Below are 19,285 nucleotides of genomic sequence, written 5' to 3' on the forward strand. Positions count from 1 at the left end.
TGGAGCCTGTATATTACAAGACTTACATTAAGGGACGCACCCGCAGCGAAATTCTGTATTTACAACACGTACACACACAGCTAAAATTATCCTAGCATTTAAAACTACCCACAGACACATTTAAGGGCCACTTACGCAGCAATGTTCACTATTTTCATAATAAAACGAAGAACACAACTTTTATGGCAAATATTGCATCCGGCCTCTGACCCGTTCAGCACCACACCTGTCTTTACATTTCTTTTTTGCCAAACAAAATCATCGACCATCTTTCTCATTCACCCACTTTTTTTTCACGTTGCCACACACACATTAATGGACGCATCCGCAGCAATTTTCAGTATTTTCATACTAAACCTAAACGGCACAACTTTGAGCCAGTATATTACAAGAGTTGTATGTTTTAAAGTGAAACTTTGTATACTTTTGATGCTTTATATATGCCATTTTTAAGTGTAACTTCGAGCAGACAGTTGAAGTCCAATTACACTAACGTAAAAAAAAGGCCCTTTGCTTTGTTAGTTCCGAGCAAAATCTTATATGGGCTTAAGGGAGTTGCCCAGTGAAGTCTACTGGCGCGCCTATGTCGAAACTCCATCTGCATACACATTCAAACATTCACACTTCCAAGTCGCGCACATCAGCTAGTGTGACTTTTCCTTGGGGCAAGGGAAGGACTAAAAGCTTTGATCCTTTCTTAAACCAAAAAAAAAAAAAGATTCTTGCATCGTTACCCCCTATTTAAGCAGAGGGACGGGTCACTTTAAGTCATACTCTCTTTTTACCTGCGAGGACAGAACTTCGACTTACAGAACGGCGCTGTACTTGCTGCTATCGACCAACAGCCACTGAAAAATTACGGCATTCAATCTTAGAACGTAAGTGCATGCAAGTTTTATTTCTATACATCTAAGGGACAGTATTGATATATTTACTTGCGTTTATTAGAACTGTTACTATATCAACATTGCACCTGTGTTTAATTATTCTGCGACATGTTTGTTTGCAAATCTACATTTTCTATGGTAATACTTAGCAAAGGACTACGTAATTTCTCAAACAGGTCATACCTTGGTTTAAACCAACAGATACATATTGTTTTTTTTATCGTTATCTCTTGTAGGTTATTGGTACGCTTTCAACATTTCCTTGATAGGGGGAAAGAAACTGCGCACCAACATATATCATGTAAGTACAGCCAACTGTTCACTCTTCTACACAATTTTTACTTCCGTTCCTAACACTCCGACTCGCCACACAGAACATTCCTTCCAATAAATCAAGGCAGAACATAAGTTTGACACACACCCATTCATTCTTAGATTTAATGCAACACAGTAACTACTCCTAATTACAACATGACACACACACCTTCTTTTTACGTCTGTTACTATTACCTTTTCACGCACACACGGTTAAGAACACATACTATATAACACGCACGGCGAATTGAGTGCAACCACAACAGAACACTCCTTACGATTTTTGTCACAGCTTCACAGCAATACAGTAAACAGGATGATCGGACTGAACAGTGAACAGAGCTCCAGCTTACACTACTCACACACACCTTGTCAGATTATCTTTCAATATTACACGCATACCGCTTGCATTCTCAGATTAAATGTAACACAGTAACCAGTGCAAGTTACAAGATGACACATACGCACCCTTTTTTTTACATCTATTAGTATTAACTTTTCACGCACACACTGTTAGGAACACATACTATATCACACGCACGCCGAAATGAGTGCGACCACATTAGAACACTCATTACGCTTTCATTGACAGCTTCATAGCGAGACAGTAAACTGGATGATCGGACTCAAGAGTGAACAGAGATGCATCTTACACTAATCACACACAGCCTGTCACATTAGGCAAAACACTGACTGCTACCCTTATACAGCACGTGCGACTCCAACGCAATCTAAGATCATAGCACTTCGCCACTACAGCACCAAACTTTCAGGCACAACTTCAAATTGCACATTTATTTGCACGCAAACAGGCTACACTTCACAACATTCACCCGCAGCTTTACTGGCACACAGTAAGTAATCCAAGTTACTAGCTGACACACGAAAACAGCCGCTCGTACAACTACTAGTATTACCTTTCCACAAACACACATCCAATAACACATTAGCCAGGATTTGCGGACTACAAAAATAAACACTTCACTTTACACTTACTACACTATTCCCAGTCACATTGTAACATTAGGGGAAATAGTACAGCCATAAACCGTTCGCAACACTTCGCCACACCACAACAAAATTTTCATACACACATTCCACGAACAAGGACACTTTCACACACACCCTCTATTACATGCCTACTCACAATCTTTCTCTCAGGGGCAAAATTTAATGTTTACTTTGTGTCCAAGGACCGCATCGGTGGGGGCAGGGTCAGTGGTTAAGGGTCGGGGCTACAGCAACAACATAAAACTGGCCATGAGGTTAATCACAGGACCCTGCAGCCGAAGGCTTCGTCCACTGAGCCCTCCCGGCATACACATAATTTTCTCGCTCTCTTTCTCTCTTCGTCTCCCTCCCTCTCTATAGCACACTAATCACACACACCCTGTCACATTAGGCAAAACACTGCATCTTACACTAATCACACACAGCCTGTCACATTAGGCAAAACACTGACTGCCACCCTTATACAACACGTGCAACTCCTACCCAATGTAACATCATAGCACTTCGCCACTACAGCACCAAACTTTCAGTCAGAACTTCTAATTGCACATTAATTTGCACGTAAACAGGCAACACTTTACAACATTTACGCAGAATGCATTCATTCGCAGCTTTACTTGCACAGTTAGTAATCCAAGTTACAAGCTGACACACGGAAAGAGACACTCGTACAACTACTAGTATTACATTTTCACAAGCACACATCCAATAACACATTAGCCAGGATTAGCTGCCTACCCAAAAAAAAACTGGACCTTACACTTACTACACTATTCACAGGCACATTGGGACATTAGGGGGAATAGTACAGTCATAATCCGTTCGCAACACTTCGCCACACCACAACAAACTTTTCATACACACAATCCACGATCAAGGGGACTTTCGCCCACACCCTCTATTACATGGCTACTCACAATCTTTCTCGCAGGTGAAAAAATTACTGTTTACTTTGTGTCCAAGGACCGCATCGGTGGGGGCAGGGTTAGTGGTTAAGGGTCGGGGCGACAGCAACAACATAAAACTGACCATGAGGTTAATCACAGGACCCTGCAGCCGAAGGCTTCGTGCACTGAGCCCTCCCGGCATACACATAATTTTCTCGCTCTCTTTCTCTCTTCGTCTCCCTCCCTCTCAATAGCACACTAATCACACACACCCTGTCACATTAGGCAAAACACTGCATCTTACACTAATCACACACAGCCTGTCACATTAGGCAAAACACTGACTGCCACCCTTATACAACACGTGCAACTCCTACGCAATGTAACATCATAGCACTTCGCCACTACAGCACCAAACTTTCAGTCAGAACTTCTAATTGCACATTAATTTGCACGTAAACAGGCAACACTTTACAACATTTACGCAGAATGCATTAATTCGTAGCTTTACTTGCACAGTTAGTAATCCAAGTTACAAGCTGACACACAGAAACAGCCACTCGTACAACTACTAGTATTACATTTTCACAAGCACACATCCAATAACACATTAGCCAGGATTAGCTGCCTACCCAAAAAAAAAATGGACCTTACACTTACTACACTATTCACAGGCACATTGGAACATTAGGGGGAATAGTACAGTCATAATCCGTTCGCAACACTTCGCCACACCACAACAAACTTTTCATACACACAATCCACGATCAAGGGGACTTTCGCCCACACCCTCTATTACATGGCTACTCACAATCTTTCAAGCAGGTGAAAAATTTACTGTTTACTTTGTGTCCAAGGAACGCATCGGTGGGGGCAGGGTTAGTGGTTAAGGGTCGGGGCGACAGCAACAACATAAAACTGACCATGAGGTTAATCACAGGACCCTGCAGCCGAAGGCTTCGTGCACTGAGCCCTCCCGGCATACACATAATTTTCTCGCTCTCTTTCTCTTTCGGTCTCCCTACATCTCTATAGCTCTCTCTCCCTCTCTATAGCTCCCCCTCCCTCTCTCCTGTCTTCCTCTGTTTCACTCTAACTGTGTTCCTCCCTCTGTCTCACTCCCCCTCTTTTCTTCCTCCTCTCTCCCTCCCTCTCCGTCTCCCTCCCTATCACCCTGCATCTCACTCCCTTTCTCTTCCTCTCCCTCCATTTCCCTTCCTTTCCCTAACTTTCCCTTCCTCTCTGTCTTTGTACATAACTCTCCATTTGTCTCCCATTTACTCCCTCTCTATTTTTCTACATTACTTGCACACTAACTGGGTACACTTTCAATATTACATGCACACCGCATTCATTTTCATATTCAATGCAATATAGGAAGTAATCTAAGTTACACGATGACACACACACACATTTTTCGGTACGTCTCGCACTATTAACTCTTCACGCACACACTCACTCCCTCTCCATCCCCAACAACAATTCCAGCTTTTAAAACTAACAACAGACACATTCAAGTCCCACATCCTCAGCAATTCTAAACTATTTTCCGAATACAAATAACGACACTACTTTAAGGGGGTCTTTAGTTTTTGAAGCCTCACACACACACTCACCCTCACTTACCCGCAACGCCTCACCCTCACCCTCACTCACACTCACCACCTCACCCTCACTTACCCTCAACGCATCACCCTCAGTCACCTTTAACAGCTCACCCTCACTCACCCTCAACGCCTCTCCCTTTCTCACCCTCACCCTCACTCACCCTCAACGCCTCACCCTCACCCGCACTCACCCTCATTCTCACTCACCTTCACTCACCCTTAATACCTCACCAACACTCACCCTCAATGCCTCGCCCTCCCTCACCCTCCCTCACCCTCAGCCTCACTCACCCTTACTCACCCTCACCCACCATCACGCTCATCCTCACTCACCCTCACTTACCCTCACTCACCCTCAGTCACCCTCAGTCACCCTCACTCAACCCCTCACCCTCACTCACACTCACTCAACCTCTCACTCAACACCTCACTCTCACTCACCCTCAACACCTCACTCACCCTCAATTTCACTCACCATCAATTTCACTCACCCTCAATTTCACTCACCCTCACTCATCCTCAAAACTTCCCCCACCCTCACTAGCCCTCAACACCTCACACACACACCCTCAACACTTCTCCCTCAACTCCTCACTCACCCTCACTCTCACTCAACACTTCAACACCTCAGCCTCAGCCTCACCCTCACTCACCCTCAACACCTCACTCACCCACAACACCTCATTCTCACTCACCCACACTCACCCTCATCCTTACTCACCCTCAGCTTCTCACCCTCACTCACCCTCAATCTCTAAGCCTAACCTACCTTCACTCACCCTCAACCCCTCACCCTCACTCACACTCACTCACACTCACCCTCACTCACCCTCATGCTCACTCACCCTCATGCTCACTCACCCTCATGCTCACTCACCCTCAACATGTCATCCTCACTCACCCTCACCATCACTCACCCTCAAACCGTCACCCTCACTCACCCTCACCCTCACCCTCACTCACCCTCAATACCACTCACCCTCACTCACCCTCATCCCCTCCCCCTCACTCACCCTCACCCTCACCACCTCACCTCACTAACACTCAACACCTCACCCTCACACTCACACCCTCAACATTTCACCCTCATTCACCCTCAACCCCTCACCCACACTCACCCTCTCTCTCCCTCTCTAGCTCCCCCTCCCTCTCTCTTGCCTTCCTCTTTCTCACTCTAACTTTGTTAATCCCTCTGTCTCCCTCTCCCTCTCTCTCCCTCCCTCCATCCCCGTCTCCCTTCCTATCACTCTCCCTCTCACTCCCTTTCCCTTCCTCTCACTCCATTTTCCTTCCTTTCCCTCACTTTCCCTCCCTCTCCCTCACTCTCCATCTCCCTCACTCTCCCTCCCTTTTACTCCCTCGGCATTTCCCTCCCCTTCACTCCCTTTCTGTCTTTGTACATTTGTTGCACACTAACTGGGTACACTTTCAATATTACACGCACACCGCATTCATTCTCTGATTCAATGCAACACATTAAACAGTCCAAGTTACAAGATAACACACACACACATTTTTTAACGTCTCTCAGTATTAACTTTTCACGCACTCACTCACTCTCTCTCTGTCCCCCTTTTCCTCCCACTCCCTCTCTCTCCCTCTATCATCTCACCCTGCCTGTGTGCCAGCCGTGGCACATACACTCACAGCAGCACTAGAGCTCTTAACAGGTCTTTAAAAGACTATTTACATGCTAATGTGGCCTTTATGGGAAAAATTCGAAAAAATATATTCTAAACAATATGTTTTTTTTCTCCTTTCAGATTATTAAAACAACAACAAAAGAAACAGAAGTTAAGGTAAATACTACTTTGCCACTTAGTTTAAAATTTGTTAAAAGTTCATACCTTACAGTCCCCAAAAATATTTGTTAGTTCACAAACCTTCTTAATTTACATTTGTTGATAACAACATTTCAGTATAACTTATAAGATGCAGAGATGCTTGAAAGCAAGTTACCATCAAGGAAATAGCAAATTTAATAGCAAATCACAAGGTAAGCAATGCTTACCAAATAGTGCTTTTGCTGTCTTGCACAATTTATGCAAGCCAGTAACTACTTGGAACTCTAATGATCTGCATTATATAATGGACCGTGGGGACGCTTTATATCTCCAAATGCATTCTATTAACAAAGAAACACTTATGCATCCAGATGACCTGCCAAGGTATATAGACCACAATCAAGAGATGTATTCACTTTTGCTACGGAATGCTTACTACGGTGATGTCCTTAAACGTTTTGATAAAGCCTACCCAGATATTAGCACAGCATTAAATGTTACTATTAATAAGCACTGTGGTGTTCTACTTTGTATGAATGTTTATGTAATAGCTATTTTCAAACATATGCAATCATACTTTGTATTTGATTCACATAGTAGGGACCATGAAGGCATGCCTCATTCAAACGGAACATGTGTTACAATTGCATTTAATTCGTTTGAAGGGCTAATTCAATATGTTATGAAACTAGCATATAACTTTACACATCAGGCTGAGCAATGTGTCCAATTTGAATTAACACCAATAGATATAAAAGTCATTCAAAGGAAATCCTTTACAAAAGCACTTACTGTGCACAAAAAAAATAGTCACCTACCGCAAGAAAGAAAAATTTGGGTACATACTACTGAATGTACTCCTAATCAGACGATAACATCAACATCAATGTCTTCTGATGATTTACAGAATAAAAGTAAGGGAGGGAATAGCAATAGCAATCATTTAGCACAATTACCAGGTAATAGTAAAGCTATCCAGGGAACAAATAAACAGTCTCGGAAAAGAAAAAGGGATTCAAGTACATGTCCAACTAAAGTTGTACAAAGAAAAAAAGTTAATACAGCTGAAGAAGACATTACCAACAGTCAACTAAGTGCTACTGATAATAACATACCCATCTTCACGCAGGGCCAAAGACAGAAACGAGGTAAACAAATCCATACAATCATTCGCAAATTCCACCGGGAAATATTGCATGGGCCAGAGTACATTTGTACTCTTTGCAATCAACTGTGGCATAAACAAACGTTGCAAAATATACGCAGTGTTAGCCAATCCGAAATTTTCAACAAGTGTAACATTAGTAACAAGAAAACAAATTTTATTTGTAAGACTTGCTATTATTACATTCGCAAAAACAAAATACCACCATGTTCTATTGTAAATGGCATGGGCTTCCCAAATGTACCAGTTGAATTAGAATTATATGATTTAGAAGAAAGATTAGTTTCACCTAGGATACCATTCTCACAAATTCGGAGTCTGCCACGCGGTTTTCAAAAATCATTATCAGGTGCAGTAGTTAATGTACCTGCAGATGTTATGACAACTGTTACCATTTTACCAAGGCAAATTAATGACGCCATGACAATCCCAGTGAAATTAAAAAGGGAATTAATCTAAAAATCATATACACATTATGAGAATATTAGACCAAATACAGTAAAAAAGGCAGCTACATGGCTAGCTAAAAATAGTACAATGTTTAATGAATAGGGTGTTACGATTAACCCTGACTGGGAGTATATACCTCCAGAAATAGAATCTCACAATGAGACTTCTGAGACAAACAATTCATCTGATAGTTCTGACAACATAGAAGCTGGGAATTTGGATACTATGTTAACAAATGAAACTATTACTAGTAATTCGCTGAATGTGTTAAGTTTCGCTCCAGCTGAACATAACACGCCAAGAGGTTTATATGAGGATAAAGATTCAGAGTTTTTGGCTTTCCCTACTATTTTTTGTGGTGAACGAAGGCCTAACAATAAGGAAAGACACATACCGGTACATTATAGTACTATTTGCCAAGCAGAGTTAAGGAGTTATGATAGAAGAGTCGCTAAATCTATTACTAATGTCTTTTTTAAACTGAAGAAATTACATATTAAGCAGATCCATGGTAAAATCAACATTTCCATCAGAAAACATTTTACAGATGGGAATAAAATAACTGCTAAAGACATTAAATGTAATATTGCCAATGTTTTACAGTTTAATGAGGGGTACAAAGTATTAAAAACTATACGCAGGTCACCTCCATATTGGGAAGGTTGCAAAAAAGATATTTTTGCAATGATAAGGCAACTTGGCATACCCACTTTCTTTTTGACATTATCTGCTGCTGAAACAAAATGGCGCCATTTAATAAATATACTATTGAGAGTTAGAAACTTAAAGGAATGTACAGAGGAAGAATTCTTAAACATGTCTTGGGAAACTAAAAGTAAATTAATACAAGAAGATCCAATAACATGTGCAAGACAGTTTGACTATCAAGTTAGGAAATTCTTTAATTGTGTTTTGCTGAATGGCACTAATCCAATTGGGGAAATAGTAGACTACTTTTACAGAGTCGAATTCCAACAAAGAGGTTCTCCACATATACATGCATTACTCTGGGTAAACAAAGCACCATTGTATGGTGTTTCACCAGTGGAAGAAGTCAATAGCTTTATTGACAAATATATCACTTGTCATAAGTCTGAGAACCCTGTTTTACAATTATCACTTGTCATAAGTCTGAGAACCCTGTTTTACAACCGTTAATAAATCTACAAAGGCATGGTCACACCAAAAATTGCAGACGTAAACAGCAACGGACATGCAAATATCAATATCCCAAATATCCAATGTCAAGAACGCTCATATTAGAGCCATTAACACTTGAGGAGACAAATAACCAATGGCAAGATAATATGAAAATAATACATGAAGCTATGAATAATACTACTTTTAATACACTTTCTTTTGAGGAATTTTTAGACTTCATTAAAATGGATGATAAAGAATATATTACTTCTATACAAACTAGCTTACAAAAAACAACTATTTTTTTAAAAAGAACACCAGGCGAATGCTTCATCAATAACTACAATAGTACTCTTTTAGAAGCTTGGCGAGCAAACATAGACTTGCAGTTTATACTAGACCCTTATGCTTGTGCAGTCTATATTATCTCATATATCAGTAAATCGCAAAGAGGAATTAGCAAACTTCTAGCGCAAGCTGCTAAAGAGGTAACAAGCAATAGTAATATCAAAGATCAACTTAAACACATAGGAAACAAATTCCTCAACTGCACAGAAATTAGTGCTCAAGAAGCAGCATATCTAATTCTTCAAATACCATTACGGAAAAGCTCACGATCATTTGTATTTATTAATACTAGCCGTCCAGAGAAAAGAACTTATTTAATGCGTGATATCGAAACTATTAATAACTTGCCCGAAAATTCAACTGACATTCAATGTGAAAATATTATTATTAAGTACTGCAAACGGCCACAATCATTAGAGATGTGCACGTTAGCAGACTATGCGGCTAATTTCAACTATGTGAAGAAAAAAACACATGGGAAAGAAATAAATGATTGCGAAGATTTACTTGCCGAACAAAACTTTTACAGCTCAGATGAGGAAGAATTAGAAATAGAATGTAGTGACAGAAATAAACAACAACAGAAACATAATTATGATTATGCTTTAAATAAGCGCAGACAAGGGAAAATAATACGCTTTTGCAGATTTAGCAAAAATAATGAACCAGAAGAGTATTATAGAGAAATATTAATGTTGCACTATCCATGGAGGGAAGAAGAAAAAATACTAATCAACAAGGAAACTTACTATGATAGGTATCTGGAAGTTAAAACATTTGTTGACACACAACTAAAAATCTATAACAAACAGCATGGCGAACTTACAAACATTATTCATGAACAGTCTCATGAAAATGTAATTTCACCTCCTCTATCACCAACTGTTAATATACAGACAGAAGACCAAAATCCAGAACATAATAATAGATATGATTTGGCTCTAGATTTAGGAATTAGAACTACAACTGAAGAACAAAGCTCAACTAACGTTATTTTACCCAATGAAAAATACCAACAACTTATGCAAAACTTAACGGAAGAACAACTTAAATTTGTTTACCATCACTTGCATTGGTTTAAAACTACAAGCACTCCATGCTATACTTTTTGCACTGGAGGGGCTGGTGTTGGGAAAAGTTTTGTAATATCTGCACTATATCAAACTTTACTATGCTACTATAACACTAAGGCCGGTGAAAATCCTGATAATGTTTATATCTTACTTACTGCTCCAACAGGAAAGGCTGCCCATAATATTAATGGCAAAACACTGCATAGCACTTTCAAAATACCTGTGTCGCAAAGTTTGACTTATAAACAACTGAGTCATGAACATAGAACTGCTCTACAAATGGAAATGATGCATGTTAGAGTTGTTATTATTGATGAAATTTCAATGGTAGGACACAATATGTTGAATTTTATACATAACAGGCTTCAAGAAATTAAATCATCTAATGAACCATTTGGAGGAATTTCTATTTTAGCCATTGGTGACTTTTACCAATTAAAACCTGTATTTGACAGATACATTTTTCAGGATTCTACACAAATGTATGGTCCTTTAAGTGCTAACTTATGGAAAGAACATTTTAAAATTTTTGAATTAACAAAAATTATGCGCCAAAAAGAAGATCTACAATTTGCTGAATTACTAAACCGATTGAGAGAAGGCAAGCATACTGAAGAAGATATTTCACAAATTAGGCAAAGGGAAATACAACCTGATGAGACTTTATTAGAAACAATTCCATATATCATGTCAACTAATCTAGAAGTTAATGAAATTAACAAAAAGGTTTTAGAACAACATTGCAAAGATTATCCTGTCTACATAACAGTAGCAAGCGATACCGTCAGTTCTGATTTGTCTGAAAATGTGAAAAAAACGATTCTTAAGCAACTGCCCAAAGATCCACAGAAAACAATGGGCCTTTCACATACATTACAAATTGCCTTACAACTTCGTTATGATTTAAGTTGCAATGTGGATGTCAATGATGGTTTAACAAATGGCGCAACTGGTGTTGTACAATTAGTTGAATTGATTAACAATACACCTATTATTGTTTGGTTGTTATTTGACAATCCCACTATAGGACAAACAACCAGACAACAATATAAACACTTATTTCATTCACAAATACAAAATACATGGACACCAATACATGCTATAGCTAGACATTTCCAATACACTAAGAAATTTATTACCATTATACGGAAGCAATTTCCTTTACGCCAAGCATCAGCACGCACTATACATCGCACACAAGGTGCAACTCTCGAACCACTTCATATACACTTTAATAACAGCAAGATTCATCATTTGCATTATGTTGCTATTAGCAGGGCAAAATCAATACAAAATGTCTATGTACACAATTTTGATGAACGTAAAATTGTAGTACATCCACAAGTTAATGAGGAAATGCACAGATTAAGGACAGAAATGCCACTTGAAATACATATCCCACAGTTACATACATACAGTGCACATTTCAATATCATTGCACACAATATAAGATCACTACAGAAAAATTTTTCATCTATGGTAGCGGATAGGAATATATTACAAGCAGACATTATTTGCTTAACTGAGATCAACACTACAAGAAATGCTACAGCTAATGATTTCACGATAGAACAATATCATCACATTATATTTGATAAATTTCATACATACAACACAAACCATGGAATGATTATGTACTACAAAAAAGATTTATTTATATTGCCTATTTATGAGACACTTGAAGGGATAGACATTTTACATTTTACTCTACAGATTGATAACACAGATTACCTTATTATTATTTTATACAAACCACCCCTAAAAAGTATAACTTCTCTTTTTGATTTCATCACAAATATTACGGATTTTTACCCCACGCACAAATTGATTATTATAGGGGATTTCAATGTGGATGTATCTCAACCAAATGCAAACAGCAAGCAATTACTTGGATTCTTTGAAACAAAATTACAATGTCAACAACTCATTAACAGTTACACAACTAACTACCAATCCATTTTAGTTCATATATATACAAATGACCAACTACACAACTATGGTACTTTAGAATGCTATTACAGTGATCATAAACCAATATGGGTTTGTATTTAACATGTTATATCACATTTTCTATTTCAGATGATGTCTATTGAAGAAATAATGAACATTAATACCGATGACAACAAACCATACCAGAAACCAATAAGAGTTAATGTCATCAACTGCTCAGGGAAAACTACGTACAAAAATGCTAAACAAGAGCAGAAAATTTTATTCCATTTGGCTTTAGCAGATAAAACTGGAACAATAAAATGTACTTGTTACCAAGAAAATTTATATGAGCAAACGAAAAAAAACTGTGGACTACTGATACGAAACTTTATTATCAAAAACAAAACAATTTTAATTACAAAGCAAACTAAAGTAACCAAATTTCCCGCAATGAGAATCGAGGAGGGCCTGATCCAACAAGCAAACAACATTTTGCATCCGCCTGCACCATCGGCTTCTCCCATCAAGGAAATAAAACGGGCAAGTCTAAAAAGCCTGATGACCGTTTCAGGGACAATAATTGCCGTAAGTATGAACACAAACATGTTATCATGTCAACTAAAAAAAACTATTGTCTCGCATTTGAAAAGTTGGACTTATTAGTATTGTAAATGACATATCTTATGTATTTTTGACTTTTAAAAATTGCAAGTCTAAATAGTCTGATGACTGTTTCAGGGACAATATGTGCCAGAAGTATGAACGCAAACATGTCATCATGTCTACTAAAAAAATGCATAGTTGGCTTACACACAAATTACACATTTAGGGGCCCATTGTAGGTAGCCCTTTACCGATCCCAATCGGCCAAAAATACCGATTTTGGGCCGTTTCCGATCGGTAAAGGGCTATTGAGATGTAGGGGCACATTTTCGGTAACTTTAGCAAATCTGTATCATTACCGAATCGGTACATTTACAGATTCAATAAAATTAATGAAAATGCAATGTAGGTAGGCAATGTACCTTCTGCACATGGCTTACAGAATCGGTATTTTAACATGGAATACAAATCCAGGGTAAAATACCGATTGCGGTGTGCATGCACACCTATGGCATGTGACAGGCAGACCTGCCCTTAGGGCAGGTATGCTTGCCACATGGCACCTGTGCCTTTTTTGGGGGTGCCAGAGGGTGTCAAAGTGACACCCCCTGCACCCTTCTGAATTCTTTAATTACCGATTCGGTAAATACCGAATCGGTAATGCCTAATCATTCCTATGGGCTTCAAAGCCCATAGGAATGAATGGGCATTACCTATTCGGTATTTACCGATTCGGTAATTAAAGAATTGTTAAGGATTCGGTAATGAATCCAGATGTTGGGACCTACATACCAAAATGGGATTTACCTACATCGGGCCCTTAGGAACTTCACTAACAACCTCAAAAAAGCTTGCATTATACACTCTTTCACACTATGTAGAAAGTAAGAGTTTTGGGAAATATAATAGGCCAGTGCTTTGGGGTATAGTACAAATTCAAGTACTCTCCACAAAGCCAATTTTTACAAAAAATAATGCACTATGGTAGAAAGTATGTTCATTTGGGTCGTGAAATATAATACATTATATTACCATTCATACAACGCACTAGTACTATGTGTTTTTACTGTCACTATTTTATAGAATTGTTCTTTTTGGGTTTACCAAAAGTACGCAAATACTGTCTTTACATCAATGCCTCACCCTCAGTCAACCTCACTCACCCTCAACACCCAACCCTCACTCTCCCTCAACACCTCACCCTCAACAATTCACCCTTAATGCCTCACTCACCCTCAATCTCACTCACCCTCAATCACCCTCAACACCTCCTCCTCACTCTCCCTCAATCACCCTCACTAGCCCTCAACACCTCCCACTCAAAAACTCTACCCTTCTCCCTCAAATCCTCACTCACTCTCACTCAACACCTCAACACCTCAGCCTCACACTCAACATCAATCACTCACCCTCACTCACCCTCATCCTTACTCACCCTCAACTTCTCACCCTCAATAACCCTCAACACCTCACCCTCACTCACCCTCAACACCTCACCCTCAACAATTCACCCTTAATGCCTCACTCAGCCTCAATCTCACTCACCCTCAATCACCCTCAACACCTCCCACTCAATCACCCTCACTCACCCTCACTAGCCCTCAACACCTCCCCCTCAAAAAGTCAACACTTCTCCCTCAACTCCTCAGTCACCCTCACTCTCACTCAACACCTCAACACCTCAGCCTCACCCTCAACACCTCACCCTCACTCAATCAATCACCCTCACTCACCCACACTCACACTCATCCTTACTCACCCTCAACTTCTCACACTCAATCTCTCACCCTCAACACTCCCTCACTCTCACTCACCCTCAACCCCTCACCCTAACTCTGCCTCACTCACACTCACCCTCACGTAACACCTCGTCCTCACTCACCCTCACTCACCCTCAACCCCACCCTCACTCACCCTAACCCTCACTCACCCTCAACACCTCACCCTCAATCACTCACCCTCACCCACACCCTCACTCATGTCATCAGGTCTACTAAAAAAATGCATACTTGGCCTACACACACAGTACACCTTTAGTAACTTCATTAACAATTAAACAAAAAACACGCGTTTTGAAAACTATAATATGCCAGCCCTTTCCTGTATACTACAAATACAAGTACTCTCTACAAAGCCAGTTTTTTCAATAAATATTGCTATCATTTAGGAAGGATGTTCATTTGGGTCGCTAAATATAATACATTATATGGCCATTCATACAACGCAATAGTAAGATGTATTTTTACAGTCACTATTTTATACAATGCTTACTTTTTGTTTAGGAAGAGAACGCAAACACTGTCTTTACCTCAATGCCTCACCCTTAGTCACCCTCACTCATTCTCAAAACGTCACCCTGACTCACCCTCAACACCTCACCCTCAACACTTCAGCCTCAACGCCTCACTCACCCTCAATCTCACTCACCCTCAATCACACTAAACTCCTCACCCTCACTCACCCTCACTAGCCATCAACACCTCCCCCTCAAAAACTTAACCCTTCTCCCTCAACTCCTCAGTCAACCTCACTCTCACTCAACACCTCAGCCTCACCCTCACCCTCACCCTCACTCACCCTCAACACCTCACCCTCACCCAATCACTCACCCTTTCTCACCCACACTCACCCTCATCCTTACTCACCATCAACTTCTCAACATCAATCACCCTCAATCTCTCACCCTCAACACTCACTCTCTCTCACACTCAACTCCTCACCCTAAATGACCCTCACTCAGCCTCACTCACACTCACCCTCATCGTTACTCACCCTCAACTTCTCACCCTCACTCACCTTCAATCTCTCACCCTCACCCTCTCACCCTCACTCACCCTCACCCTCACTCACCCTCACTTACATTCACCCTCACCCTCACGTAACACCTCATCCTCACTCACCCTCACTCCCCATCAACTCCTCACACTCACTCACTCACAATCAACACCTCACACTCAATAACTCACCATCACCCTCACTCATGTCATCATGTCTACTTAAAAATGCATAGTTGACTTACACACACATTACACCTTTAGTAACTTCAATAACTAACTCAAAAAAATTAGAATTATACACTCTTCACACATAGTAGCAAGTACTAGTTTTGAAAAATATAAGATGGCAGTGCTTTGGTGTATACTACAAAGACAAGTACTATCTACAAGGCCATTTTTTGCAATAAACAATTCAATCTTTTAGAAAGGAGGTTCATTTGGGTTGTTAAATATGATACATTATATAGCCTTTCATACAATGCACTAGTAATATCTGTTTTTACAATCACTATTTAATAGAATGCTTTCTTTTTGTGTAGGAAGAGGACGCAAAAACGGTGTTTATCAATGGGCAAGATACCCCACTCAAATCCATTACAATAAAAGATGCAACTGATGATATAAAAGTGACACTGTGGAGAGAAGCGTCACTATTTAAAATACATCTTGGCAAATATGTTACCCTGACTCACGTCACTGTACATGAATTCAATTGCCAAAAAATATTGAATACAACGCGCCATAGCAAAATGGAGGTAAGCACAACAAACAAAAGCTTTTGCAATTATCTCTTTTCAGCCACTCTTGGAATTTCACCCAGTCTTGCCCTTTCACCCATAACATAACATAACATGTGTATTTGTAAAGCGCACGTTCACCCTTGGGTATCTTGGCGCTGAATAACAGATGTTTATTGTTACCCAACTCAATGGTACTCAATTTATCGACCTCAGTTGGATGAAAGGCTGAGTGAACCCACGGGATTCGAACCTGTGACCATGAGGTCGAACACAGGCCCCTGCAATGGACGCATTAGTCCACTGAGCCACCAGACCCACTCTGCCCCTTCCACCCACTCTGGACATTTTACCCACTCGGGACATTTCACCCACTTGGGACCTTTCACCCACTCGGGAGCTTTCACCCACTCGGGACCTTTCACCCACTCGGGACCTTTCAACAACTCTGGCCCTTTCACACACTCTAGGCCTATCACCCAATCTAGACTTATCACCCACTCTAGACTTATCACCCACTCTAGACTTATCACCCACTCTAGACTTATCACCCACTCTCATCCTCACTCACCCTCAACAACTCACCATCAACACCTCACCCTCATACTCACTCACCCTCAACACCTCACCCTCATTCACCCTCACTCACCGTCAACACACTATCACACTACAACAACAAACAAATACTTACCACCACAGCAACACTTCACTCACCCTCAACACCTCACCCTTAACTCCTCACTCACCCTCAATCTCAATCATCATCAATCACCCTCAACATCTCACACTCAACACCTCACTCTCATACTCACTCACCCTCACTCACCCTCAAAACATCACCCTCATTCACCCTCACTTACCGTCAACACACTATCACACTACAACTACAAACAAACACTTACCACCACAGCAACACTTCACTCACCCTAAACACCTCACCCTTAACTCCTCACTCACACTCACTCTCACTCATCCTCAATCACCCTCAACACCTCACCCTCACTCACCCTCAACGCCTCACCCACACTCACCCTCACACCCTCACCCTCAGCACCTCACTCTCTCTCACCCTCAATGCCTCACCCTCAACGCCTCACCCACACTCACCCTCACCCTCAGCTTCTCACCCTCAGCCTCAACACCTCACTCTCACTCACCCTCAACGCCTCACCCTCAGTCAACCTCAACACATCACTCACCCTCACTCTCACTCATCCTCAATCACACTCAACACCTCACCCTCAACACCTCACTCACCCTCAGCCCCTCACCCTCACTCACCCTCAACTCCTCACCCTCACTCATCCTCACTCACCCTCAACACCTCCCCCTCATTCTCACTCACTCTCACCCTCACTCACCCTCATACTCACTCACCCTCAACACACTATCACACTACAACCACACACAAACACTTACCACCACAACACCACTTCAATCACGCTCAACACCTCCCCATCAGCCCCTTACTTACCCTCACTCATCCTCAAGCACTGACTCACCCTCAATCTCACTCACCCTCAACGCCTCACCCTCACTCACCCTCAACACCTCACCCTCACTCACCCTCAACACACTATCACACTACAACCACACAAAAAAACTATTACCACCACCTATCACCCACTCTCGACCTATCACCCACTCAAACCCTATCAACAACTGGGACCCTTTCACCTACTCAGTCCATTTCACCCAATGTGTCCCTTTCAACCACTCTGTCCCTTTCACCCACTATAGGCCTTACACAAAAAATAAAGTATACAAATTTAAAAAATAATTGTTGCTTTTGTTTTCTCTCAACAGGTAACAGCCCCACCAGAGGAAAAGATGGACATTCTAATTTATGGTGTTGAAAGCTCTACTGAGCAAACTAGTATTATCACAATAAAAGTGACAAACACAGACGAATATCAATCGATGCCCATCGAAAACGAGATCTTAATTAAATGGTTTATGTTAGATGAGGAAGTTGACAACATCGGAGATGCCCTTGTCCATTTTTTGCCACAAACTTTTGAAGTTGTCTTTTGTAATGGGCAAATCATAAAGATTCTGAAAGAAAAAGAAGATGAAATATGTTCTGACTAAATTTTGCATGTTGCCAGGATATCTTTTTTTTGTACAAAGTTAAACAATAAATATTTGTGTTTTTTTTTTAAAAATAAAAAAGTGTGGAATACAAATTTTACAACTTCTATGGTAATTTTTTCTATACAAAAGGCAAATTATAACTAATACACTCAATTTATACAACATAGTCACACCCACATACAACATTCAGCCAATCCATTTGACATTACAAAAACATATACAAAATACACATACTTTGTAGGTTGCACGCACTACAGTATTATGTATGAATGAGACTGTTGAGCTAAATACGCCTGTGCTGGTGCTGAGTTATGCTGTGTTGTTGAGCAATGTTACTGTGGGGGGCCGAATGTTAAGGTGGTATTGCTGCGTGTTGCATTGGTGGACATCACAAATTAGGTTGTTGGGAGAAGTGCAACTGTTGTTGGGATGAGTTATGCTGTGGTGGTAATAGTTGAACACTAACACAGCACAA

At 40.6% G+C, this 19,285-nt stretch overlaps 1 protein-coding gene across 1 annotated transcript; it reads left to right on the plus strand.

Annotated features, from left to right (window-relative positions):
- The first annotated feature begins 1,128 nt into the window (after positions 1-1,128).
- On the plus strand, positions 1,129-18,807 carry LOC147727672 (uncharacterized). Its single transcript, XM_086963155.1, has 5 exons — positions 1,129-1,188; positions 6,471-6,506; positions 12,747-13,184; positions 16,519-16,734; positions 18,523-18,807. Exons 3-5 carry the CDS (start codon positions 12,747-12,749, stop codon positions 18,805-18,807), a joined length of 939 nt encoding a protein of 312 aa, XP_086819281.1. The 5' UTR covers positions 1,129-1,188; positions 6,471-6,506.
- Positions 18,808-19,285: the final 478 nt, after the last annotated feature.

This window comes from Lissotriton vulgaris, chromosome 3_1, assembly GCF_964263255.1.
Source record: "Lissotriton vulgaris chromosome 3_1, aLisVul1.2, whole genome shotgun sequence".
Classification (NCBI taxonomy): domain Eukaryota; kingdom Metazoa; phylum Chordata; class Amphibia; order Caudata; family Salamandridae; genus Lissotriton; species Lissotriton vulgaris.

Bases quoted from the DNA above. Each gene is read 5' to 3' on its own strand.
- LOC147727672 (XM_086963155.1), top strand. From the start codon at position 12,747: ATGATGTCTATTGAAGAAATAATGAACATTAATACCGATGACAACAAA. The intron at 13,185-16,518 runs GTAAGTATGAAC...CTTTTTGTGTAG, and splicing joins TTTCAGGGACAATAATTGCC to GAAGAGGACGCAAAAACGGT. The intron at 16,735-18,522 runs GTAAGCACAACA...TTCTCTCAACAG, and splicing joins CGCGCCATAGCAAAATGGAG to GTAACAGCCCCACCAGAGGA.